This window comes from Zingiber officinale, chromosome 1B (assembly GCF_018446385.1).
Source record: "Zingiber officinale cultivar Zhangliang chromosome 1B, Zo_v1.1, whole genome shotgun sequence".
NCBI classification, from domain to species: domain Eukaryota; kingdom Viridiplantae; phylum Streptophyta; class Magnoliopsida; order Zingiberales; family Zingiberaceae; genus Zingiber; species Zingiber officinale.
In genome coordinates this window covers 140,562,707-140,589,545 of record NC_055986.1, presented here as the reverse complement: position 1 = coordinate 140,589,545, position 26,839 = coordinate 140,562,707, and the positions used below count along the sequence as shown (strand labels likewise).

The 26,839-nt window shown below is 35.9% G+C and overlaps 1 protein-coding gene across 1 annotated transcript; it reads left to right on the top strand.

Annotated features, from left to right (window-relative positions):
- Positions 1 to 5,256: 5,256 nt before the first annotated feature.
- Positions 5,257 to 25,002, top strand: LOC121982392. Its single transcript, XM_042535423.1, has 3 exons — positions 5,257 to 5,426; positions 6,433 to 7,314; positions 22,902 to 25,002. Exons 2-3 carry the CDS (start codon positions 6,433 to 6,435, stop codon positions 24,705 to 24,707), a joined length of 2,688 nt encoding a protein of 895 aa, XP_042391357.1. The 5' UTR covers positions 5,257 to 5,426; the 3' UTR covers positions 24,708 to 25,002.
- Positions 25,003 to 26,839: the final 1,837 nt, after the last annotated feature.

Below are 26,839 nucleotides of genomic sequence, written 5' to 3'. Positions count from 1 at the left end.
AGTGTAGCATCACGTGGAGGGCACTTGTATTTTGTGAGTTTTACTGATGATTTCTCACGAAAGGTATGGGTATACTTTATGCGTCACAAGTCAGAAACTTTTGCAAAGTTTAAATTGTGGAAAACTGAAGTAGAGAACCAGACCGGAAGGAAGATCAAATGCCTTAGGTCAGATAATGGGACTGAGTACACAGATTCAAAGTTTCAGGAATTCTGTGGGCAGCATGGGATAATGAGGCACTTCTCGGTTCGCAGGACACCTCAGCAGAATGGGGTAGCGGAAAGGTTGAACAGGATAATCATTGAGAAGGCAAGATGTCTCAGGCTGAATGCAGGGCTTGCAAAGAATTTCTGGGCGGAAGCAGTTAACATGACATGTTATCTCATTAATAGATCACCAAGGGCAGCACTAGAAGGCAAAGTATCAGAGGAAGTATAGACAGGGAATCAAGTAGATTACTCTCATCTTCGAGTTTTTGGATGTCCAGCCTATATGCATATATCTAGTGAGGAAAGATCAAAGCTGGATGCAAAGTCAAAGCAATGCATTTTTCTGGGCTATCAGAAAGGAGTTAAAGGCTTCAAGCTTTGAGATCCTAAGGCAAACAAGGTGGTGATCAGCAGAGATGTGGTGTTTGACGAGAAAGCTATGTTACAACGTACTCAGGAAGAAGGAAAGGAAACACCACAAAGCAACAAAGAGAAAGATATTGTGCAAGTGGAGCTAGAGACTCATGACTTCGATGATTCTAGCTCAGAGCACATGGAGCATCGCACTATAGCTAGTGGTAGAACGAGACGAGTCGTAAAACCACCCACTAGATACGGATTCGAAGACTTGGTATCTTATGCACTTACCACTAGTAGCGGAGACCCTACATCTTTTCAGGAGGCAATACATAGCTCTGAGAAGGACAGGTGGACGGGTGCTATGGCAGAGGAGATGGAGTCGTTGCATAAAAACCAAACGTGGGATCTAGTGGAACTTCCTGAAGGAGAGAAAGCTATAGGGTGCAAGTGGATATTCAAGAAGAAAGAAGCAATGTCAGAGGGAGAAGAAGTGAAGTTTAAGGCTCGGTTGGTAGCAAAGGGGTATTCACAAAGAAAGGGGATTGACTATGAAGAAATTTTCTCTCCAGTGGTAAGACATACGTCAATTAGAGCGGTATTAGCTTTGGTGGCACATCACGATTTGTATTTGGAGCAAATGGATGTGAAGACGACATTTCTTCATGGAAATTTGGAGGAGCAGATTTTTATGTCACAACCTGAGGGATTTAGTCAGTCCGGACAAGAGCAGTTGGTTTGTAAGTTGAAGAAATCGCTCTATGGACTGAAACAATCTCCTAGGCAATGGTACAAACGTTTTGATTCATACATGATTCAAAACGGATATAGGAGATGCGAGTATGACTGCTGCATATATGTGAAGGGCCTTGAAGATGAATCATTGATTTTCTTACTACTATACGTAGATGACATGCTCATTGTTGCGAAGAAGATGAGAGAGGTTGACAAATTGAAGAGGCTACTGAGCAAGGAATTTGACATGAAAGATTTGGGAGAGGCCAAGAAGATTCTTGGGATGGAGATTCACAGGAATAGAGTTGCAGGGAGATTATGGTTGTCTCAACGTAGCTATGTGGAGAAGGTGTTGGATAGGTTCAACATGAAGAATGCAAAGTCGGTGAGCACACCCCTGGCGCATCACTTCAAGTTATCCAGTACACAGTGTCCAAAGACGGATGACGAGATCCAAGAGATGTCAAAGGTTCCTTATGCCAGTGCAGTTGGTTGTCTGATGTATGCCATGGTTTGCACGAGACCAGATTTGGCGCAAGCAGTTAGTATGGTAAGCAAGTTTCTCTCAAATCCTGGTCGACCACATTGGGATGCAGTGAAATGGATTTTCAGATACTTGAGAAATACAACTAATTATGGCATCATGTTCAGTAGACAACCGGAAGATCCTTTAGTTGCTGGGTACGTAGATGCAGACTATGCAGGAGATTTAGATAACAGGAGGTCTACTACAGGATACGTATTCACTGTGGCAGGAGGACCTATTTGTTGGAAATCTATGATACAATCTATTGTTGCATTGTCTACTACGGAATCCGAGTACATGGCAGCAGCTGAAGCAGCGAAGGAAGCTTTATGGCTTACAGGGTTGGTCAGAAAACTGAGTGTTCAGCAAGGTGGAGTCAAGTTGTTATGCGATAGTCAGAGTGCTATCTATTTGGCAAAGAATCAGGTGTATCATGCGAGAACCAAACACATTGATGTGAGGTTTCACAAGATCAGAGAGTTGATTGCTTCCGGGGAAATTCAACTTGAGAAGGTTCACACTGCAGACAATGTTGCAGATATGCTGACATAGCCAGTGACCACAGAGAAGTTTAAGCATTGCTTGAACTTGATCCATATCTCTAGATGCTAGAGGAAGGAAGCCCAGACCCAGAGATCCAGATGGAGTTTTGTCCAGATATTCGTATTCTTCGAAGGGGTGAATATTCGCCAAGGTGGAGATTGTTGACGAGTGACTTATATTTGGATGAAGGGATGTCATGGAAGAAAAATCTGTTAAGATTTTTCGTAATAAAATTCTGTTAAGATTTTATATAACAGAATTTTGTTATGTTTTTCATAACAAATTCTGTTACGTTTTTACCGGGTCTGGGGGTTTAGCAGTATTTATAGGGATCATTGTAAACCCATTGTAGATCAGAAAACACAAGAATCATTAGATGTGATTCTCTTGTGTAGAAGAGAATTCTAATAAAACTTCGGCCGTTTTGTGGAGTAGGCAAGTCGCCGAACCACGGTAACTCTTTTTCTTTCTCTTCTTCTTCTCCTTCCTGGTGTTTGCTCTCTTTTGTGCGTCTTTGTCTTGTTCCGCGCGATCTCTTTTCTCTCTTCCTCTTCTTCCGCGGTTCAGAAAGGTTGAGAGGTATTGCCCCCTCTTTGCACAACAGGTTGCATCAACAAGATTTATCCATGTACAGTAGCATCGTTTTCATTTAATCCCATAAGAAAGTGCATCAACCTTTCTTTCTTATCCCTTTTCTTGAGTCGCTCTAATCCACCACATGAACCGGTTAAAGGTTCGTGATAGGATGAGTATTCATCCCAGAAAGCTTTGAGTTGTGTGTAATAAATAGAGACTGATTGCTACCCCTGCATATGCGCCACAATATCTTATTTAATCTGAGAAATTCTTGAATCGTTTCCTTGTGAGAAATGTTCTTGTAAATTTGCCAAGATTTCTGCTATAGTTTGGTATAAATCACGCCGCTCTCTATGTTTGGGTGAATGGAATTCAGCAACCACGAGATCACCATGTCGTTGCAGTGTTGTCGTAAAGAAATATTATCATCTGTCGAAGTGGTCTTTTGATTGAACTTGTGACAAATCCAATCTTGTTCTTAACACTCAAGCTAATTCTTATAGCCCGATTCCATGTACTATAGTTGTCTCCTTTAAGTACTTTGGAGACGAGAATCATACCCGGATGATCTGGGTGGTGTAATGAGTAAGGCTCTAAGGCTTCTCCAATAGCCTTGGAAAATTTTGAACCTTTTTTTATTGTTGTCTTGGTCTGCCATGGCAACAACTTAAACAGAGGATCAGCATTGCAGAAGTGTTGGAAGGATTTCAGAGTCACTAGGTTCCACACTCTGATACCATGAAGAGAAAACCGAATATAGGAAAATTTGTGTATATGATTTATATATATATATATATATATAAAAGTTATTCTGCACACCGTTCGATGATTCTCATAGGTCTGGATGCTCGGATGTTCGTCCGGGTGCTCAAACCCTTAAGAACGAATCAGGTCGTCCAGGCGGGATATTTGGATGTCCGGACTGTGGGAGTCGTCCAGAAATATGCAGGATAAGGATGTACAAGATATCATTTTTCTCTATCTCTATATATTCAACCTAATCTAAGACACTAAATATATAACCAATCATACAAATTGAATAACAAATTCTATCTAAACCTCAGCTTATCCCTTTCCTTAATTATGATATGTTTCAATTCTTTTTTCAGAATAATGATATGGTTGAGTTCGTTGGCTCACGAAAGGATTTTATTTTTTTTAACTCTAAGTATTAAAATAGAATTTTATATCTTTAAGTTGATTTCTTGAGTCAGCTTCAAAACTCTGACTTGTTTTCTTTAATTCTTTAATATCTGAACTTCTGAGAAAATAGTATTTCAAAATTATTAAATATCACAGAATTCTGTGGGCAAAGATAAAATTATCCAGTTTTTCATAATCCAGCGTCCTATAATAGCAGTACACGGTACACCGAACTTGACAACTAAAATTATGACACGCGCAGCTTTATAAATCGTGCAGCAGTTAAATTACGAAGTGATTCGCCGGATGTCTAAAAATGAATCCGATCCGTTAATCTGATTTAAATCGGTTCGAAAAAATTAGATTTAGATTGAGAGTTTTTATATTCCGATAAGAAGCTTTTAGCTTGATTTAATTTTAGATTGGATTTAAGTAGGATTTGAATGGATCCGAATAGATTTAAAATAAAATTTTATTGCGAATGATAATAAATGGCTTATCAAATTTATAACTAAACAAAATATTCTCAAAACAAATAAATTATAATATTAAATCCATTAATCAACTAAATACATTTAAAAATAAATTTTTTAAAAATTAAATAAGTTTAAATTAAAATAAATTCGATAGCATCCAAACTAATAAAGTCAAATCAAATTTCAATCCATTCGAAAAAAAAGTCAAATTTAAATAACTATTTCATGATTTAATTCATTTTCAATTAAATATTATTTAACTCACTTATCTTATTAAATAAAATTAAATATTATAAATTTTAACTCATTTGACGCGTTTAAATCCATGTTTCTCAATCATATAACAAACTATGCGATTGCCGTTTTTTTAAAAGAAAATAATAAAAAAAATTATAATTTGAATCCAAATTGAAATTAATTCCGAGACTACTGAAATAAACATTATGCAGATAACAATTGCGTTAATTATTAGAACGTGTCATTTTGAATTTTTCTCAATTGTTAAAAGTTCTATGGAGTCACTCTAGTCAACTTTCATTTCTTATAATTATTGATTTATCCATTACATGAATTCGATTAAAAACCCACTGGGTTAACAACTCGCCGCAGTAACAAATATTGTCATCTACAAAGAAATTTGTAAAAAGGCCCTATTTATTTCGGAAAACTTGCTGAAGACGAGAACGAACTCCCCTATTATTATTTTCCAAGTCTTTTTCTCGCCTCCGCGGCTCCGCCTCCTCATCCCCCTCCGCTCGTTCTCTCTCTCTCTCTCTCTCTCTCTCTCTGCTTCTCTATCGTGGATCGGTTTGTCTGTTGGAGACGAAGCAGTCGTTGTAACCAACCTCTGCCTAGCGATCGGTATGCCATTTCCTGTAGCTTTGTTTTCAATCTGGTTATAGTTTTCCTTTATTTTCTTCTGTGCTTTCTTGTTAGTAAGCTTTTTGTTGCCTACTTTCTTGACTGTGTCCGAGACATGCTTTCGGGCTGTTATGCTAACGTATGGATTTGTACAATTTGTTAAACCATCCTGGAAATCCTCATCAAAAAGTGTTCTTTCTTTGAATGTGGATCGAGCAGTGTGTATGGCCGATGGTTTAGTTCATAGCGCTTCAGGAGTAGAATGATATATGTGATGATTGCGGGATCTTATGGTTAGTTGCTAATTGGTCGAGCTTGTAGCTGGGCTGATATTATCGTGCGAGGGTTTCATGTATTGGCGTGTAGTTTTGACGGTAGGCAGGGGTCGTGGGCATGTTCTTCATGCTGCCTATTAGGGTTGGTTTCTTGTTTGTATATCTCCATTCCCAAAATTGGACGATGGGATTAATCTTTCTTGGTTTACCTTTTCTACTGAGAGTTGAACTATATCTCTCTGTTAGGTTTCAGTCATTCAGTGTGATAATAATTTATAGATATTTTTTTAGAAAAAATGTAAAATTAAATATTTTCTTTCCCGGCACTAATTGTGCTTCCAAATTCCTGTTACTTGAAATGTATGCATGCCACTTGGAAATGCTATGATAGAAGATATATTCTTATATGTATTTGGCATACTGAGTTTAAATCCATATCTGGGCTTCTCTTTGATGTATGGATAATGCAATTCACAGGTTCCTGATATTTCCTATTTAATGCCTTAATCTATTCATTTGAGATGACTAAATTGAAAAAACTCCATATAGCCTCTGAAGATCTGGTTGGCATACGAATTCTAATCCTTGAAAATGTGTACATATACATTTTACGTCTTTATTAAAATCTGAGTATTACTTGTAAATCAACAAGTTAATTGTTATTTGGGCCTTCTTTAATATTGTGAGGCAATGCACAAACGCCTGATATTTTCTAGTCAATTTGTTGCCAGATGGATCCTTATGTAATGAACTGTGTTGAAGAAGAGCAAATTGCTGACACATTTTCTGATCAGTTACCTTCATTAGAATCCTTTGTCAGAAACAATATTTATGATGAACCATTGATATCCCCTCGCATAGGAGATGGGTACCAAGTCGACATTCCAAAGCTAGCAATAGAGTCACGATCCTGCCTTACTAGTATCAACATGGGTGCTTTTGATTATCATGCTGGATTAGGATTAGCCATCCCCATTATGTGGGTTCACCAAATGGGTGATGCTATCAAAGATGAACATAAAGGAGTTTCTTGTTCCAACATTATTGCCATTGAAGGTGGGTCAGTGAAGTGTGCAAGCACTGGAAAAGTTGAAGCTGAATGTGTTGATTATGCAATAAGTGAAGTACCAATAGAGAAGTCAAGTTGCCACAGTGCATATCTCCTCACATGTAAAGAAAAACATACTGATTTAGGAAATACTATGGAGGAACAGGAGGGATATAGAATCAAGGGAAGCACTATTTCAGACAGTGATGTTTCTCTGCTGCAACATAGTGTCAATAATAACTCTTACAGTCCCTTGCCTGGTACAGTATCTTCCTATTGGAGTTACAATGAAGCACTAAGTTTTCTCCTTGGCCTGTATATCTTTGGAAAGAATCTTGTCCAAGTGAAGAAGTTCATTGGATGCAAAAATATTGGAGACCTACTATCCTACTATTATGGAAAGTTCTATAGATCTGATGCATATAATAGATGGTTAGAATGCAGAAAGCTAAAAGGTAGAAGGTGCATTTTTGGCCACCGGATTTTCACTGGATGGAGGCAACAAGAATTTGTGTCGCGTGTTTTGCCTAAAATGTCAAAGGATGCTCATGACACCTTGTTCGAGGTACTCTATAACTATTCCAATTGCTCATTGCTAATCCTGTGACGTTGCTAATAGATTTTATGGTGTTATTGCTAGTTAATCTTGTGTGTCTATTAGGCAAAGAAAAATATACATTTCCTTTTTTTCTGATTTATCATTGATTATTCCCATTAGCCGTTGTTAATTCTGGGATCATTGCCACTGGCCTTTAAGTGCCACTGCTAGTTTATACTTCTGTGTAAAGGAATATATTACGTAAAGCAAGATATACATCTTCTTAGTTTCTTTATATCACTTCTTTCTGAAGGGATCTTTCTGTGCTTATAGTACAAAGGAAATCCTTGAAGTAGAGTATAAACAAACTACTTTCAGGATTGTGTTTGTCTAGGCTCAGCTGGCTTCTTAATTCTTTCTCTGGGGATGTGGCCTTAGTAGAATGATGGAGAATAGGTGGTATTTAGGAAGGAGTGAACATGTAAAGGCAACTCAAGTGAACCAGAAAAATGCTTTATAGGAAGACTAAGGTATGTGATTCTAGGGAAGTGATTAGGCAGTGTTTAGATCAGACTTTTGTTACCAATGATGTCAGAATTTTGCTTCCTATGAGGAAAAATCCAGTGATGATATGTATATGTCATTTTTTTTTCACAGGAACCTTGTTTCTGAAGGGGTATCACATAAGATGATTTGTGAAAACTTCCCTTTTTTCAGAAAAAAAATTAAGTATATGATTCCTGTTCTTTCATAGGGCGTCCACACAAAATGACTTATGAAAAATAAATCCCTTTTATCCCAAAAAGAGTGTTTGAAATAATTTTTGGCATAATCGAATCTAAATTCTTTTGTAGGAGACTCCAAACTGCATGCAGATAAATTCTTCAGATTTTTCTTACACTTGATAAAGCTTAGTCTTGGTGCAATCTTTTTTGAAAGTGAGAAATCACATTTACATTTGAAATATTGGAAGATCCCCAAGTTTCATTATGAACCAAATAAATTGGTTGAAGACAACTCACTATTGGAAATGGCTCTAAGTTGTTCTAGCAAGTTCACAAACTAAACTATGAAAAACAATAACATCAATATTCCTAAACAGTCAAAGAAACGGAGTCTGGAGCAAAGATGCAATGCATGATCAAGTCTAATGCTCGAGCAATATCTTATTTGTAGAAGAGCATTTAGTGGAATTAAGTGTGAAACAAGCAAGAACCAACCAAATGTTATTGGAGTTATTAGACTTCTCAAGGTAGTAGGGGTTGTTCCTTTTCATAGCATCTTAAAGTTCTGTCCTGAAGAATCTACTTTTCATAAGGAAATTTAGACTTTGGACTCTAGTGAAGGAAAATAAATGTTTGGTCATAAGATTAGGTGCATGGATAGCATTAAGCAAAGGAGAAAGTGATGATGGATATTACCTTAACCAAAAACCGCTATGGATTTCTATTATCATTGAGATTGTTTTATGAGGCATGTATCAATCACTACTGAATCAACTACCCTAAGGGATAAGTTCATTGTTTGTTTTCATTAACTGAAGTAAGATCTTACGTAATTGAGCCAGAGATCATGAAATGAGAACAGTGTTATATGGACTCTCTTTGATTTGTCTATCCCCTCATCATCTAACCCATTGAATCTTCTCTATCTCGATTGAAGGGCCCATGAGAGTCTCTTCCTTGACTACAGTTTGTTCTTGACTTTTGTGTTTCTTAATTCAGTTCAACACTTCCTCCTTTTTCATAAAAATGAAAGCAAATATCCCAAGTATAAGACTTCTTGCAGTAAGTACACCAAAGTTCATTACAACTAGATGATTTTGATGAGCTATCGAGAGAAAACTTTTGTCCAATCCTTATGCCATCCTGTTCCTAGGATTAAAATATAGCTGAAATCACAAGTAGAGCCTCGAATATCATATATCTACAACTTTCTTCTCTCATGACAATGGAGAAAGTTTCATTTAAAGTTAGCAACTTTCCCATTCCAAAGCTTGCACAGGGGCCTGATCAAACTGAACATCCATCTTGCCAAGAATTTGAAAATGCAATCTTTCTTTCTCTTGAAGAGTCACTCAAATATCTTGAAGTGTACTGAACTTTAAGTTTTGACATAGATCATTATTTTGCCATAAACTGGTTATTAAATTGTAGTAACTTGTAATTGAGATATTACATTACTTAGTATTTTTAGATCTTAATTTCCATCTCATAAATGATCGAGGCATCTTGGACAGTTGGGCAACACTTGTACATCATCTACCAAATTTCCTTGGCAGTTTCCAGCAACATATAATTAACTTATTTTTTACTATATGGACTTAAGCAACCATGTCATGATGATGGTCCTCTAAATCCCAGGTTCAGATTTTTTTGATCATTGCGACTCAGCATTTCTCCAACAAGGGGATCAAGTGACAGTTTAAAATCTCACTTTGATGCTTGTTCAATCCTAGCTTGAAACATTATTGTATTGATCTCAACTCCTATTGATACACAATATTAGTTGAGATTTGTCCACGTCTACAATTTTGCAAGAAGTTTGAGTTTCTAGATTTCTTGACTCCTTGATCTACCACCACTCTCAAATATCTTATAAGATATTTGTCACTCTATGATTTGCTCCATTAAGGGTATAATATTTAACTTTCATGATTTCATACTCTTTATATGTACTACTCAATTGTCCGTCTTTTGGAAACATAATATTTTCTAATCCTACTCAGGTTTCAATAAAAGATCTCAAACCTTAGATTTCTTGAAATTCCTCTTGTTGAAACCACATTTACTTTATAAATGAAAGATAATACTAGTTTAATTTAGTGTGTTGTTTCCAATAAAATTATATATATATTTTCTTTGTAACTTAATGATGTGGTCTCTTCATTTCCATAAATATTGATCTGAACTTTTTTTTTTCAAAGAAAAATAATTCTCAATATATAATTCATTTAAAGTTGAAGATCTAGAGGGGGACCAAGAAAGTTTAACTGTTATTACAAACAATTTTGAGCCTGACTTTTACTAGCAATATGACCTTGCAAAATTTAATGGAAGGATAATAGTAATGTGTCTGACCTTAAATAGATGGAACTAACATATTTTGATGTTAATGATGATGAAAATTGCAGTTTCTAAGGAACTAGTATTTGAATCTTGGAAATGTGAATTTAATTCATGTCCTTATTCATAATTTCTGTAACTTAAACATTATTCCAATTTTACATGTAAATTCATTTTGGGACAATTGAAGATTCACTTTCTAAATTAATTTGACTAGAATTCTATTTTGTGTTTGTCGTGCATGTATGTTGGCATGATTGTTAATTATATCTTTGGTACTCTGAATTTTGTATGGCATTGACATCTATAACCCCTCTATTAGTCTTTGTGCCACCTGTGTTAGGCCTCATATTGCTTGTACGAGATCTATATATCTCAGATCATCTCATGTTGGCGACATGTAAACATGTTAAGTATAGCCTCTCCGCATTGCCAAAATGATATGTCTCACTCACATCTACAAATATAGCACTAGACTTTAATCACTTGCTATTTCCCCTTAAGGATGGGCTTCAAGAATCTTGCTGATTACAGTAGTTCTTTCTATCCAGCCAGAAGGTGAATCTCTCTTTCGCGAGAATTAGAGAAAGGGTTCTTTGCAGACCTTCTTAGCCACAAAGTTACCTCTAAGATATCTGACATCCTGAAACTATAATATTCATATTGAGGTAGAGACAAGTTGTTGAGCAATGAAGGAATAATCCCCTAGGTTAATGCTTTGATACCATGAATTTGGAAGCTTTCATTAGAGAATTAATGCACCAGACAAGTTACACAAATTCCCAATTAGGAATAGAATGCTTAAAATCTCAATCACAACAATCACTGACGATTTGATCTCAAAGTCCCAAGAGTCAATAGTTATCATTAATAAAGTTTTTTCAATGGGAATAAAAAGATTAGTTTAAGTAGGCTTTGGACCATGAAATAACAAAGTGTGACAATAAAAGTTTAAGAATAGTAATGACTTTAGTTGAATGTATTGCCTTTCTTTCAAAAGGTGTATTGGATGGAGACCAATGTCTCCCTCAAAAGATGAGGAACTAATGACTAGGAGTTGGATGACCAAATTGGAGCCAAGCACCTTACAAATATCTTATAATTTTAAGATACTTATGGTAATTACAACAACAACAACAACAACCAAGATTTATCCCACTAGGTGAGGTCGGCTATATGGATCATTTTACGCCATTGAGCTCTATTTCCTACTATATCATCATCTATACTTAAATATATTTTATCTTGTTTTATTATTGTTAACCAAGTCTTTTTTGGTCTTTCTCATTTGATATGCGTGTTTGTCATAGTTTTATATCACCTAACTGGAGCATTTATTAGTCGTCTAAGTCAAGGTTTAGAATCTCGACCCATGCTGGAGTTTCGGTCTTAAACTGGAACGATACGGTTTCGGTATCATATCGTGCCGTGCTTATGCAGTTTCGGTATTTTTTTATGTTTATATAGTAATTATTAAATAAATATGTTTATTATGTATAATTTAAAAATAAGTTGTATATTGATTTTATATAAGCTTTTGAATAACTTAATATGGTTAGAAAAATTCAAGGTTCTAAAATTCGCTAGGCGCTAGTCGGGCATCAGACGAGCGCCTAACACCTAAACCGCTTAGGCAGGGACTAGGTGTCACTAGGCGGATTTCACAGTATTAACATAAATTATATAATAAATCGCATTCTATAACTCCAACACAATAACATCAAATTTAAAATGTTCAAAATTACACAGCTAATAAAATATCACAAATTTATTCTACTTCTTTTCCATAATTTTCAACAACTTGTTCTTCATTGGACACAAACTCAATATCATCATTGTGATCCTCCTCTTCTTCTTTGGATGCAAAATCATCCTCGTAAAGTTCTCTCACTCTAGAGCTTCTTCGGGGTTGTATAATGAAATGACGTTTCCAAGGATGAGACTTTGGCCAACCTTCAATTCAATCGCTTCCAAGTCTCTCAGTTAAGCAATTTTTTTTTTTAAATTGATTTCTTCAGCATGTTAACTCTCTGATTTCTCATAAATATGGGCTTCTTCATTTGCTCTGATTTCTCCTGCTTTGGTTACTCAGTACGATGAAGATGAAGTTTGACACTAATCACTAAGGCAAGCCAACAAATCGATTTTCTTGTTGGACCAAAGTTTATGGCTTATAAAACTTAAGCCCAATACAAAAAAAAATGTATATTTCTATTTTTTTAAATAAACTTTAAATTTAAAAAGCCCAAACTAAAAAAATCATGAAAATCTTGCACTATTTCCGTCGTACCTAGACGATTCGACCGACTAGTCGACGCCTAGGGCTGCCTAATCCTGCCTAGGTGGCTCACTAGCATGTTTTTGGTGCGGCTGACTGGCGCCTAGGCCCTACGCGACGCTTAAACAACGGCCTAGGCAATTTTTAGAACACTGAAAAAATTAATTAAATATAGTTTTCTTTAAAGATGTATTATTAACTCGAATTAAAATTGATATATCATAATTATATAAATTAATTGTTTATTCATTTAATCAATTATTAGTTTGAATCTTATATATTTAAAATAGTAAAAAAAATCAAAATATCAATTTAATAGTAAAAAAATACAAAATAATAAAAAACTTATCAAAATATAAATATGATTTATTAGAATTTTTAAAGTAAAATTTAAAATATTAAAAAAAAGAATTTTTGTAATATCAATTAATAATTTGTTTTAATTTTTTTTTAAATTTTAAATATATTTTTTATATATTTTCTAGGGATAATTTAATTAGGGTTTATAAAAGTTTATTCAAAATATCACATCTCAGTTGGGAATTATTTAAATTAATTAAATATTTTTTCTTTTGTAATAGTACGCACGGTATACATGGTCCCGCGAGTAGCGCGACGCTTTTGGTGGTGGCGGAGGAGTCGCGCGATGCTTCCGGCGGTGGCGGAGGAGTCATGCGACAATTTCGACGGCGATGGAGGCGTCGCGCGCCGCTTCTGGCGTTGGCGGAGGCGTCGCGCGCCGCTTCTGGCGCTGGCGGAGGCGTCCCGCGACGCTTCCGGTGCCGACGGAGGCGTCCTGCGACGCTTCCGGCGTAGGCGGAGGCGTCTCGCAACGCTTCCAGCGTCGGCGGAAGCATCCTGCAGTGCTTCCAGCGCCACCGAAGGCATCCCGCGATGCTTCCAGTGCCGTCAAAAGCGTTGTGGGTAGAAGCGTCGGGCGACGCTTCTAGCCGTGCTAGAGGCGTCGGGCGACGCTTCTAGCAGTGCTGGAAGCGCCGCGAGACATCTTCGCACCACCGAAAGCATCCTGCGACACTTCCAGCGTTGCGAAGGCATCTCGTAATCATTGATCGAGCGCAGATGACACACACAAAATTTATTCACGTATGGTGCCTGTTTTGCTTCCACACCAAAATTATAAATTCCGATGGTCTTGGGTGGCACAACTCGACACTTCAAATCTTGGTCTAAGTACATGCTCACCATTTTAAACGTATCTCTCGGAGTTTTCCCTCAATAGATGAAACTCCGACTTTCTCTCTAATTCTATCATTTCTTATTCTCGTATATCCACATATCCACCTTAACATCCTCATCTCTGCAACTCTCATCTTTTGCTCATGTGCTCGAGTCATAGCCTAACATTTAGCTTCATATAACATAGCAGGTTTAACTGCGATTTTGTAGAATTTTGCTTTAAGTTTTAGAGATACTTTACGGTCACATAAAACACTCAATGCTCTCCTCCATTTTAACCATCCGGTTTGTGTTCTATATAAGACATCTCTCAATCCCTCCGTTATTTTGCAAAAATGATTCTAAATATATAAAGCTATCGGTTCCGGGCAACTTGCCATCTCCTATCTTAACAATTGTCTCATTATGTCTAATATTGCTAACCTTAAATTCCATATATTCTATCTTTATTCTGTTAAGCCTAAAACCTTTTCTTTCTAGTGTTTCCTGCCAAGATTCTATTTTAGTATTTACTCCTTCACTTGTTTCATCTACCAAAATAATATCATCGGCAAACAATATGCACCACGGTACTGTGTCTTGAATGTGTGCAGTGAGTTCGTTCATAATTAAGGTAAAAAGATAGAGACTTAGAGTTCATCCTTGATGTAATCCTATTTTTATTGGAAATACTTCAGTTACTCCACTTGAAGCTTTTACTCTAGTCGTTACATCCTCGTACATATCTTTAATTAGTTTAATATATATTACGCTAACACCTCTCTTTTCTAGAATTCTCCATATAATTTATCTTGAGACTATCATAAGTTTTTTCTAAGTCAATTAATACCATGCATAGATCTTATTTTACTCTCAATATTTTTCAATTAATTATCTAAGAAGACGTATAACTTCTATTGTCGACCTTCCAAGCATGAATCCAAATTGATTTTTAGTTACCGTGATCTTCTTTCTTAATCTTTTTTCTATTATGTTTTCCCAAAGTTTCATGGTATGATTCATTAGTTTAATACCTATATAGTTTGTATAATTTTGTACGTCTCCCTTGCTTTTATATAAGGGAACTAGAGTACTTATCCTCAATTGATCAGACATTTTTTTCGTTTTCAATATCATGTTAAATAATTTTATAAACCATTCAATACCTTGTTTCCCTAGGTACTTCCATACCTCTATCGGAATATCATCTGGTTCAATAGCTTTTCTATTGTGCATCCCATTTAAAGGTTGTCCTACTTTTGAAGTTTGAATTCTACGATAAAAATTTAAATTTCTATGCTCTTTTGATCTACTTAAATTATCTAAGTTAAGTTGATCATCTAAACCATTAAAAAGTTGATGAAAATACCTCTTCCACCACTCTTTTATTTCTCCATCGTTTACTAGTACCCTATTACATTTATCTTTAATATATTTTATTTGGATAAGATCTCTTGTCTTCCTCTCTCTCACTTTAGTTATTCTATAAATGTCTCTTTCCCCTTCATTTGTAACCATTTTTTTGATATAATCGTTCAAAAGTTTCATTTTTTGCTTCATTTACTACTCCCTTAGCTTCTTTCTTTGCTATTGTATTATTTTTTAAGTTTTCCTCATTCTTACAAATATATAATTCTTTACAAGCTATTCATTTTTCCTTCATTTCTCTTGTACTTTCTCATTTCACCACCAAGATTCCTTATTTAGTGGTGCATGCCCCTTTGACTCATTGAGTATATTCTTAGTTACTATTTTCAACTTTGATATCATCTTATCCCATGTCGTATTAGAATCACCGTATATTTCACCTAATACTTGTACTCCTACCTTTTCCTTAAATATATTTTGTTTCTCATCTTTTAACTTCCACCACTTAATTCTAGGAGTCATATATATTTTCTTTCTATTGATACTATATTTGAGACGTATATCCAACACTACTAACTTATGTTGGATAATTAAGCTTTCTAAAGGGATGACCTTGCAATTTTTGCAAATTTTTCTATCCTTCTTCCTAGCCATAAGAAAGTTAATTTGCGATTTATTATTTGCACTTTTGAACATAACTAAGTGTTTTCTCTTTTCTTAAAAAATGTATTAGTTAATATAAAGTCATATGCTATCACAAAATCTAATATAGTTTTTCCTTCATTATTTCTCGTTCCAAACCCATAACCCCTATATACTCTCTTATATTCCTCATTTTTCATTCCAACATGCCCATTTAGATCACGTCCTATTAAAATCATTTCATTTGACGGAATGTTTTGTAATATTTCATCTAAGTCATCCCAAAACCTTGATTTAGTAGCTTCATCTAATCCTGCTTACAGTACATATACGCTAATTATGTTCATAGTTTCTTTCGCTACTATTATCTTAAGAGTTATAATTCTATCCCCTTTTCTAACTACTCCATCAACTTCATGCTTTAACGAACTATCTACAAGAATACTTATTCTATTTCTTACTTTACTCTTTCCTGTGTACCATAACTTAAAACCCGAGTTCTGTATCAGTGTTGTCTTATCGTCTACCCATTTTATCTCTTGTACACACAAAATACTAATTTTTCTCCTAATCATCGTATTTACTACCTCAATTGATTTACCAGTGAGAGTTCCTATGTTCCATGTTCCAAATCTTAGATTATTAGTTTTCTTATCATATTAGTTTTTATCCAACCTATGGTGTGAGAACTCTTGCCTATTTAACACCACACCCAAGTTGAGATGTAGCGGTCCTTGCCGATACGTTATAGTCGGATCTTACAACGCGAACTCTTGCATATTCAACACTATACTCGAGTTCTAGAGATGTAGCGATCCTTGTCTAGACATTACAGTCAGACCTTGCAATGCGTTCCTTCCGGGGAATAACCTAGCATTAACACAATAGTTTAATGAATTCATTTATTGAATATTTGTTATAGTTTTAACACTAGCTGACAACCTAACGCAACCCTTCTCCTTTATTCGGGTTTGGGACCGGCCATGACTGGTTCGTCATGGGCGGAGTTACTTATGGTAATTACAAAAGGTGAAAATAACATTCAATAGGTTCAACATTCACTAAGTTAATCCCCCTCTTAGTTTTCTTCCCCCTCCTTTTCCCCATCCTTTCCATATAATTTTAGTTTGTTGATTACAAGTCACAATATGGTGTTTTATTATCAAGAATATCAAATTTTCCAATCAATTGGTGGACATGATGCATTGGCCGATGCAACTTTATCAATTTTTTTTTAAATTTATTTTTTATTAGTATAGCTGATTTCAATTGTTTTCTAACAAATACTTGATTACCATGTTCAGATAATTTAACATGGACTTTGTATGACTCCATGTATGATTTGTTGGGTCATTCTCCTGTTCAAAAAAGCTTGACACAAAAGAACTTTTATGTCTACTGTAATCCTTAGAACACTCCAAATCGTGCCTTGTTGAGATTGGTAGTGATTAATTTTATTTGGATTAATTGAAATTTTATTCCTAAAGTCAGATTGGGTTATCTATTAGACAGAAACAATCTATTTCCCAAAACTAGAGGGGGTCAGTTACAATAACTTCACCTCTCAACCCTAACCCATTTCGGCAGCCTCTTTACCTGAAACATTCTCTCTACCAATTCTATTGGCCTACCACCTGTCTAGAATCCCTTTTTTTTTGTAGCATAGAAGTTACAAGGGAAGTCATAATCAAGATCTTGGAAATCACAGCTTAATCAAGTCATAATCTAATTCATGCATGACTCACAAAGGAGTTATCTAAAGCTTCTGCTGTGACCATGCCCCATTTAACAGGTGACCCTTATAAATAGTCAAAATTTCCAAATCAATTTTGAAATATAAGTCAATGTATAGGAAACATAAAGAATCCGTGTACAACTGTAGTTGGAGCACTTTTTGGAACTATTAACTAGAGTTATATGCTTCTACTAGGCTTCACTATCAGACTCTATAGATTAATGCTTGTCATCATTCATATTAATTATCTGTTAAATATTTCTTTTTGGTGAAAGATAGGCTCTACAGGTTGGTATAGTGGTCAGCATTGGTACCATTCTTGTCCAACCAGTTCTATTTATTGCTATGACATTATTTACAATATAGAGCCTTGATTGGAGTATGGTTTCATGGTGCTTCTTAGAACTTGCTTCCTCATATTGACTCAAAGTGTTATCGAAGCCTGAACCACTTGTGAGTTGTGACAATATGACAATGCTAACTTTGGATGGCCTTAATGTTCCCCAAAATTAAGTTTCCTGCAGAGTAAAACCAACACTTAAATACACACTATGACATCAACTGTAATGCATCCAATTTACATTTTTGCATAGTCTACATGACAAGATTTGAATAACACCATCACACTACAGATGAATGAATGTTAGCAATCCCAATTGCACTCCTACAAACTACAACCATGCCATAAGAAAAATGAAGAGCAATTGTGAACCAAATTGAGTTTTTCCATGTACTCCCATCACTAATCTGCTTCCCACTCTAACATAGGTACTACAACCAGACAACTAGATGATTTAGACGGTGTCACATCCAACACTCGCACTCAAGAACTAAGGGTTTCATTGGAAGCCACATATAGAAAGCCAGAAGAATTAGTGTGAAATATGCGTGTCCATTAAATATGTATTACATATGCAGATCAACTACTCTATATTATAATCTTAATATCATATTCATCTTCTTATATTCATTATATGCCAAATATTTCAATATTCAAAAAATAAACATGTGGTATTTGTTAGGTTGCAAGGTTGCAAACAAAGTCCCACGTTGAAAACACATGGGAAAGATCATAGGTTTATAAGGAAAAGATATCTCGATTGGTATAAGGTCTTTTGGATAGAGCCCAAAAACAAAACCATGAGGGCTTGGGCCCAAAGTGGACAATCTCATGTCATTGTGGAGATATCTAAATTCCTTTTGGTCCTAACAATTGGTATCAGAGCCCGGACTGCCAGAAAATCTAACCGCTGGCTGTGCACAAGAGTCATGGTCCAATCAAACCATGTGAGTGGAATATTCACCTTGAACAAAAGAAGTGGGGGCTCCCGTGTCTAGATCAAGAGGACCAGGCAGGAAATCCTAGTTGCTGCTAGACAAGGAAGTCCTAGTAGGTCGGGTAGACCGAGAGGCAGGAAGACCTAGTGGGTCGAGGATCAGATGTCAGGGAGCCTGTGGTCCTTCGTTTGAGAGGAGAATTGTTGGGTTGTAAGGTTGCAAATAAAGTTCTACATTGAAAACACATGAGAAAGATCATGAGTTTATAAGGGATAGATATCTCCATTGATATGAGGCCTTTTGGGTAGAGTTCAAAAATAAAACCATGAGGGCTTAGGCCCAAAGTAGACAATATCATGTCATTGTGAGTATATCTAAATCCCTTTTGGTCCTAACAGTATTGACGTAGTACAGTAGACAAGCAAAGTGAATCAACACCACATAGAAGGGAACTCTCACACAGTGAAGCAAATATAAATTCTTATCAAGATAAAAAAAAAATACATGGTATTTGGACTAATTTTACAGATTCAACGATAATGAAAATTAGGAACACAATCATAATTGGGAGCACAATTATACCTTTAATTAATTATCAAAAGAGAAAAGGTAATAAGTCTTAATTACCAAATAACTCAATATAATTTACACAATAGTTGATTACCAAAAGTGAAAAGGTGACTACTCTAAATTGCCAAATAACTCAATGATTTATCAAACAATAAAAATCAAGTTTAAAATTCAATTAGACTTAAGTTATTTTTCATTTTGTCTCCTTTTCTACATCATTCTTCTCCATCATGAAGAACTCAACTCTGTCCAGTAGGGTGACAAGGCTGTTTAGGTTAAGTCTGAATGCATCACATATGTGCAAAAGTAGAGGCACCTTTGTAGATAGATTGGACAGCTGCTACTCGATGTGTTCAAGTAGAAGTTCGTTATCAATGATTCAACCATTATCAATCCCTAAATGCCCTCTCCAAGAGACTAGAAAGCTATATGAGTCTACAATGTGCATGAGAAGTCGATTATGTCATGGATGTAAATGCAAGAGTTGACAACGTCAGAGCTACCTCTACCTGTAAGCAAATCAACAAATAAAGAGGAAGACTTGAATGTGTCTCAATATAATAGTAAGTCCTCAACATTGAGAGTAGACGTTTAAATCAACAAACAAATCAATAACATATGAATTAGATTCAATCTTCCTTATAATTTGGAAAGGAATATAGAGTGAGCATGAAGCTTTTTGAAGTAATTTTTGAGAAATTATTCTGGGCGAATGCGAACTAGCACACAGACCTTTACATAGTACTCCTTAAATTTACAATGCACATCAGCTTGAATTTTATAAGTTTCATTAGTTAATATAATTTTTCTCTTGACATTGGCATGGATGTCTCTAATATTTTTAGTAACTCAACTTTGATTAATGGCAAGTAGCAATTGAAGAAATTTGGTTAACATATTGATAAGCTTTTGATCTATACATAATTTTGAATAGAGTATGACCAATAGATTGGTTTACTCAATTGTTGTTAGTATATTTGTCAAGTAACAAAATTAAATCTAAAAAAACCCTTTTTTTTGTGCATTGGACACTTAAGTCCCCTTAACTATGTTTAACAACCTAAGTCAGCTCACCAGTATGTGGATGGAAACCAAAAGATAAAAACTTAGGTTGGGTTCCAAATAACTTTTTGTGAGATTTTCCAAAAATAACTACTGAATTTTATGTCCCTATCTAAAACTATAGATGTGAGCAATCTATGCAATTTAACAATAACTTTCTGAGATTGAATAAAAGTTAGTGTCTTATGGTCAGATTGCTGGATGAACTCGTGGGGTAATAAGTATTAGCGCCAATGTTTAAGAGACTAAACAATGGTATAAAACTCTGTCGTACATCGAATGTCATTGCTTAATCTTGTTGATTGTTTCTTCTAAAAAATGTAATCAAGTGGGCTTCTTGGCTCATTGTTTGTCTTATACCTAGCCTGGACATGAGGAGGTTGCACACGATTTTGGTGGTAAACATGCAAGGAGGAGTTCAAAGAAGATGGGGTAGCATGAGGCAACAACCTCGTGGGAGTATAATATTGGTGTTTAGGGAAATGCAAGTTGGCTTGTCAGAATGTAGGGCATGGCTGCTAAAAGTGGCTGCGACATCAATAGAGTGGCTGTAAACTTTGAAGTCCATACTTTGAAGGGAATGGGGAGATCAATCATGGATCCATCAATCCCCATGTCTCACCAAGAAAGGTTGAGATTAGAACTTCACGAAAACAGGAAGAGGAAAGAGCTATATTGAGTCTAAATCAGGTTCAACTCTAATACCAATTGACGTATTATAATGGACAAACAAAGCTAACTAACCTCGCTAAAAAGAGGAAAACTCTCGCACAGAGAAGAAAGCAAAAATTCTTATTAATTGACATAGGATAAAAATTACATGAACTAGAGACCACTTTTATAGATTCAATTCTAATGAATATTCAGGAATAAATACCTAAATCGGAAAACACCTTAATCCATACTTGAGAACATATTTATCCCTTTAATTAATTACCAGAAGAGAAAATATGACCACCTTAAATTTTCAAATAATTCAACAGTTTACCAAACAATAAATTCAATTGCATTCGAGTTATTCTTCAATTTGTTTTCTTTTCTTTGTCAGATACTACCATTTGTCTCTCTAGTCCGGCCAATGAACAAACCACTTAGTTCAACATTGTCATTGATAGCCCCATCTTCACCTTTGATGTTCCAATGCCACAAATGACAAGTTCCGTAATCTTGAATTCTTATTAAAGGGACAATTTTTTATATATAATTTAGAAATTAGGAGTGATTTCTTATGTGATGAGATATAATTGATTTTACGTAGCTACAAGTTGTATAAGCACCAACTACTCGGGAACCACTACTTAAGGGCCAGACAGTATTTTATGCTGTCTAGCAAGTGCTAATTTGATCTCTCAGCCTTTTTTTGTCTGGGACTGGGACTGTTACCACTTACCTAAGTGACGGGTTCAAGTCCAAATGCTGCAATCTTTTGTTACCTTTGTGTGCTGCCTAGCTAAATGGCTGGTGCAATCAGTTTTACCTTTGCAGGCAGCCTGGTTGAGGCACCTGTTCAGTCTCACTGCACTGACTTCTTGTTGCTTGCGTTATTTGCTGCTAAAATTGCCTATCATGATTGAGTTTAGGGCACTGAGGTCACACCTTGCCTGTTGCCTAGGTTTAGCTGTGGACTTCCAGCTAGAAATGGTTTTTTCTATTGCTGCAAAACCTCTTTCTTTCTGTTTGTAAATGTGAAGTTGAATTCTTAGAACTTTTAGCAGGATTAGCTTGGTTATTCTTGTGCCTCTCATTGGCCATGTTGAGAGTGCTCTATCTTAAGAAGCCACAGTTTCGTCCCTCTAGTGAATTTAGATTTTTTGAATTGCAGTCCAACTAGTTTGGTTAATTCTTTCAGATGTCCTTTATTAGTTAAATATACTTGTCGGCATAAGATGGTTGGGGAAAAGAAAGAAGGTCAAAATGGCTATGACAAGATGAGAGAAAGGGACAGCATGTTTACTTTTTACCAGCGTTATTATGCCAAATACATTTATAAACACAAAAAAAAAAAACATTAACCCATGCGGGGATTGTAAATTGCTTTATCAAGCCAAGTAATAGGTGTTTATTTCAACTATATTGCTTTAATACATTTTTTTAATGGAAATGATGAAGACTCATTCTTAATTGAAGAAACAACTCTATAAATTACTTCATATTTGTGACATAAGATTGGTAAATTGTATGTCTGTTAAATATTTTTTAATTCATTCAGTTTGCTCATCTTACTCGAGTTGTAAGGTTCTCACAGCCACACTATGTCCAGTTTCTGTCCTACTACTGTTTCTTGATTCTGGAGCTACCTTTCAGCATTTCCAGTTTATTAGTGGACCTCAGAGTTAAGATTGATTATTGTTGGACTAAGCATCATGTTATATTTTCATATTGATTTCGTGTTGTTCACCAGAATATATTTTCCACTGAAAATTGCAACTTATTTTTTCAGGCCATAAGCATATTTAATGAGGGCAAAGTTTCCTTGGAGGAATTTGTTTGCACTTTAAAGGCAACAGTTGGTATGCAAGGTTTGGTTGAAGCCATTGGAATTGGTACAGGCAAGCATGATCTCACTGGCATCGTATTGGATCCAGTTAGATCGAATCAAACATTATCTGTGCGCCCTGAGATACCTGTTGGCAAAGCATGCTCTTCTCTTACATCTGGAGACATCATCAAGTTTCTGACGGGTGATTTCAGGTTAAGCAAGGCAAAGTCAAACGATATTTTCTGGGAAGCAGTTTGGCCTCGTCTATTAGCCAGGGGTTGGCACTCAGAGCTACCGAAAGATATTCTTACAGCAAAGCATGCTTTGGTGTTTCTTATCCCAGGCATTAAGAAATTCTCAAGAAAAAAGCTTGTCAAAGGAAATCACTACTTTGATTCTGTTGCCGATGTTCTAAATAAAGTGGCATCAGATCCCAGACTTCTTGAATTGGAGAATGAAGGAGGCACAGGAAGCAGCACAGCTCAGGATGAAATTAACTGTCCCATGGATGCCAAATCTGAACGGTATGGCCATCTTGAGCGTAGAGATAACTCCCATCTCTGCCCTAAGGCACTAACATCTAATACTGAATTTATGAAGTTCACTATTGTGGACACCAGTTTGACCCAAGGTGAAGAACCTTTCAAGTTCATGGAATTGAGGACTCTGCCCGTTGATGCTGTTAATAACAATGACCCTTTAGACAATATAGGAGAAATAGCAAGTGATAGTTCTGAAGATTCAGATGATAGTTCATCCAATGATCAAGGAGAATCTGATCGAGACTCATCTGACAACAAGGTGCCTAAGCTAAAGAGCAAGGGAATCAACAGCAAGGCTCTTCAGTCTGCTCCTTCTGAGAGCGGAATTACCTTTTTGAGTACAACTGTGCTGCACAATGAACATATCTCAAGGAATCAATGTGTTGAGGAATTTAACGAAAAGCTGCCAGTAAAAAATTTGAAAGGTGAATCCAGCCGCAGGGCAAAGTCTGGTCAACTTTCTTATTTAGCTCCTATGGCAAAACGCAGGAGGTTAACTGCTTGTAAATATGAAAGATCTGGTCGCCGATCATACTCTATTTCAAAAAACCATACCATGGAGGGAGTTCAATCCAAGTTGAGTTTGCAACACGCAAATGATGATACGGTGGAAAAGCCTAACTCCTGTTATGAGAAGGCCTATCCCAACTTCTCAAATAGCACCACCCCAGATGAGATAGACAATTGCTCTTCTAGGGAGGTATGTTGTGGTAGTGCTGCTTCATTTGATGAAATTTTACTATCAAGAAGTTTGATCGACTTAAATACGTTACCAAATATTTCAAATGAATACGAGAATGGTGCGCCTAATAAGTCAGAAGTAGGTGGCATTGTGCACGAGTTTAGTACGGAGGGAGTTAGAGAGCCATCAGAGACAAAACAGCAGCAGGATATTTTTGGAGCCATGGAAAGCTTTGCTGGAGCTGCTGTCGATCAACAATTTTCTGCTACTTTTCGAAGGCAAAGCACCAGAAGCCGACCTCCAACCACCAAGGCTTTAGAAGCTCTTGCATGTGGGTTTATTGGGACAAAGCCAAGAGGCAGGGATGCACGGACCCTAGTGTCTGGTAATTTGGCAAGCAGGTCTTCCCGTCATCTAAATAAGAACACTGAACTCACAATATCAGCTCCAGTCAATTTTAATGCTGATAGTACAAGCACATTAAGTGAGTCCTGTTCCCAGCCTGATGATGTTGTAACTGAGGAGTTGCTTGGAGTTCCTTAGTTGGGTGTTTTCCCGTCTCAACTGCAGTGGGAGTATAATTCTAGAGTTTAAAGGGCAACACAGCAACTTGATTCTTCAAATGCTCCTGCAACAGGAGCGTCCAATTTTGTAATGTAACGGAACTTGTCGAGGAAAGAGCCCTTCTATACATGTAATTCGGAAACTCTATTTGCAATGTTGTTGATATTGCATCACGAATCTTGAATTTACTCGTCTAAACTTCTGTCGACTTGTATTCTCCCTGTAGCAACTGGGAATATATTGTGAAGCAGCAGTATCCAAGACTGTATAGTAACTCCAATAACTTCCAAGTGTATCATTTAATTTCATGGTATGTCTGTAGTGGAGCTTCGGAACATTGATTTGTGATTGAATAAATGGCTGCTAATTTGGAAAAAGGAATTTCTTGCTGAAACCTGTGTCGTTAGTTCGATTGCAAGCCCTACCAATGCCCTCAGAGAACCTAAACAATAACCGGAAGGTGCCTTTGGAGCTCTGGTTGGATCACACTGAGAGTTTCTCCTTCGATAGAGGTAGGCCCGTACTTCTTTCATGATCGACCGGCATCTACCATGACCTACCATTGCAATTCCATGAGCTCACATCGACTTTAAATCTTTTATTGGATTGTTCTGGTTAAGTTGTGTATCAGCTTGCGTTGCTTTTGAGTTTCTAGTTGGAATATGGTTTGCATGCTTAATGAAATACCGAATCGTGCATATGGAATTGCTTCAAAATAATTCTTTCAGAAACAAAAAAAAAAAAAAAAAAAAAAACGGCAACATTACATAGTTAGGCAAGAATTACGAGTTCATCGAATCAAGGTTTGACTGCGAAGGTAATGGAGCATCAGAATTACCTCCATCTTCTAGCAAGATTGGCTGCATTGCAATTTCAAACACTGTTTTCTTTTGGTTATGTCTTAAATTCTTCTAGCAAAAAATAATATGAGAATAATAAAATATATTATTCATATTTAGCCTATTTCTAAAAATAATTTTAAAAATTATTTTAATAATTATAATAGAATGATTAGAATAATTCAAATACTAATTTAATTTGATTTGATAATTTAATTCGATCTGATAAATTTTTTAACCCTCTTTTACTCTAATTCATTATTACAAGTGGGCGATATGTGTTGGATTCACCTTATTCTTGGATGGGCCGAGAATCCCTGGTGGGAATTATTCTCGTTGTGATCAAGATCTTCCAACCGGTGCTATTGCCTTCGTCCATCGGCCATTAGACTGCGCCGACCCTATAGTAACAGTGTCAGATTAGAGGAGATGAGAACCACGGAGGTAGAGAAGGGAAAGGAATGAACTTGCAGGGCGGGAAGAAGAGGGCGATAGGAGAGTTGAGAAACAGGCTGCAGGAAGCACAGATGAAGAGGAGAAGGGAAGAATAATCCCATCGTCGGGAAAGTCGACGCCGGCGGCGGACGTGGTAGGTGAATTGAATTGTTATTTACTTTTGACTACAGTTATGCGTTGCGACTCTAAGGTTTTTTATAATTTTTTTTAAATCTCATAATTTTATAGAGTAACGATGCAGAACGCGAATGAAAAGAGAGAAACAAAATAAATCTCATAATTTTTTATAAAGTAACGATGCAGAACGCGAATGAAAAGAGCGAAACAAAAAAAAACACCAAACGATGTTGCTCCGATGTAGGGGTGTAAGTGAGTCAAGTCGTTCGTGAGCTATTCGAAGCTCGATTCGATAAAAGTTCGTTTGAGCTCGTTTAATAAGACTCGTTTAGATAAATAAACCAAGCTCAAGCTTCACAATATTCGGTTCGTTAGCTCGTGAACATGTTCGTTAAACTCACAAATCAACTTTTAAATAAAAACAATAATAGTTTTGATAGTGAATTTACAAATTTTACACTCTACTTATGAAAAATATAAACAAATATATTAAATTTATTTATTAGAATAAAATTATAAATTTTAACAAGAATATTATAATTTTTTAAAAATATATAATTTAATTTTTATTGAATATTTAAATTTATAATTTATATTTATTAAGCTCGTTTATGCTCGATAAAAATTCGAATAAGCTTGTGAGTCATGAATATATTCGTTAAATAAAGCTCGAGCTCGACTCGATTATAAACGAGCTAA

Bases quoted from the DNA above. Each gene is read 5' to 3' on its own strand.
- LOC121982392 (XM_042535423.1), top strand. From the start codon at position 6,433: ATGGATCCTTATGTAATGAACTGTGTTGAAGAAGAGCAAATTGCTGAC. The intron at 7,315-22,901 runs GTACTCTATAAC...TTATTTTTTCAG, and splicing joins CTCATGACACCTTGTTCGAG to GCCATAAGCATATTTAATGA.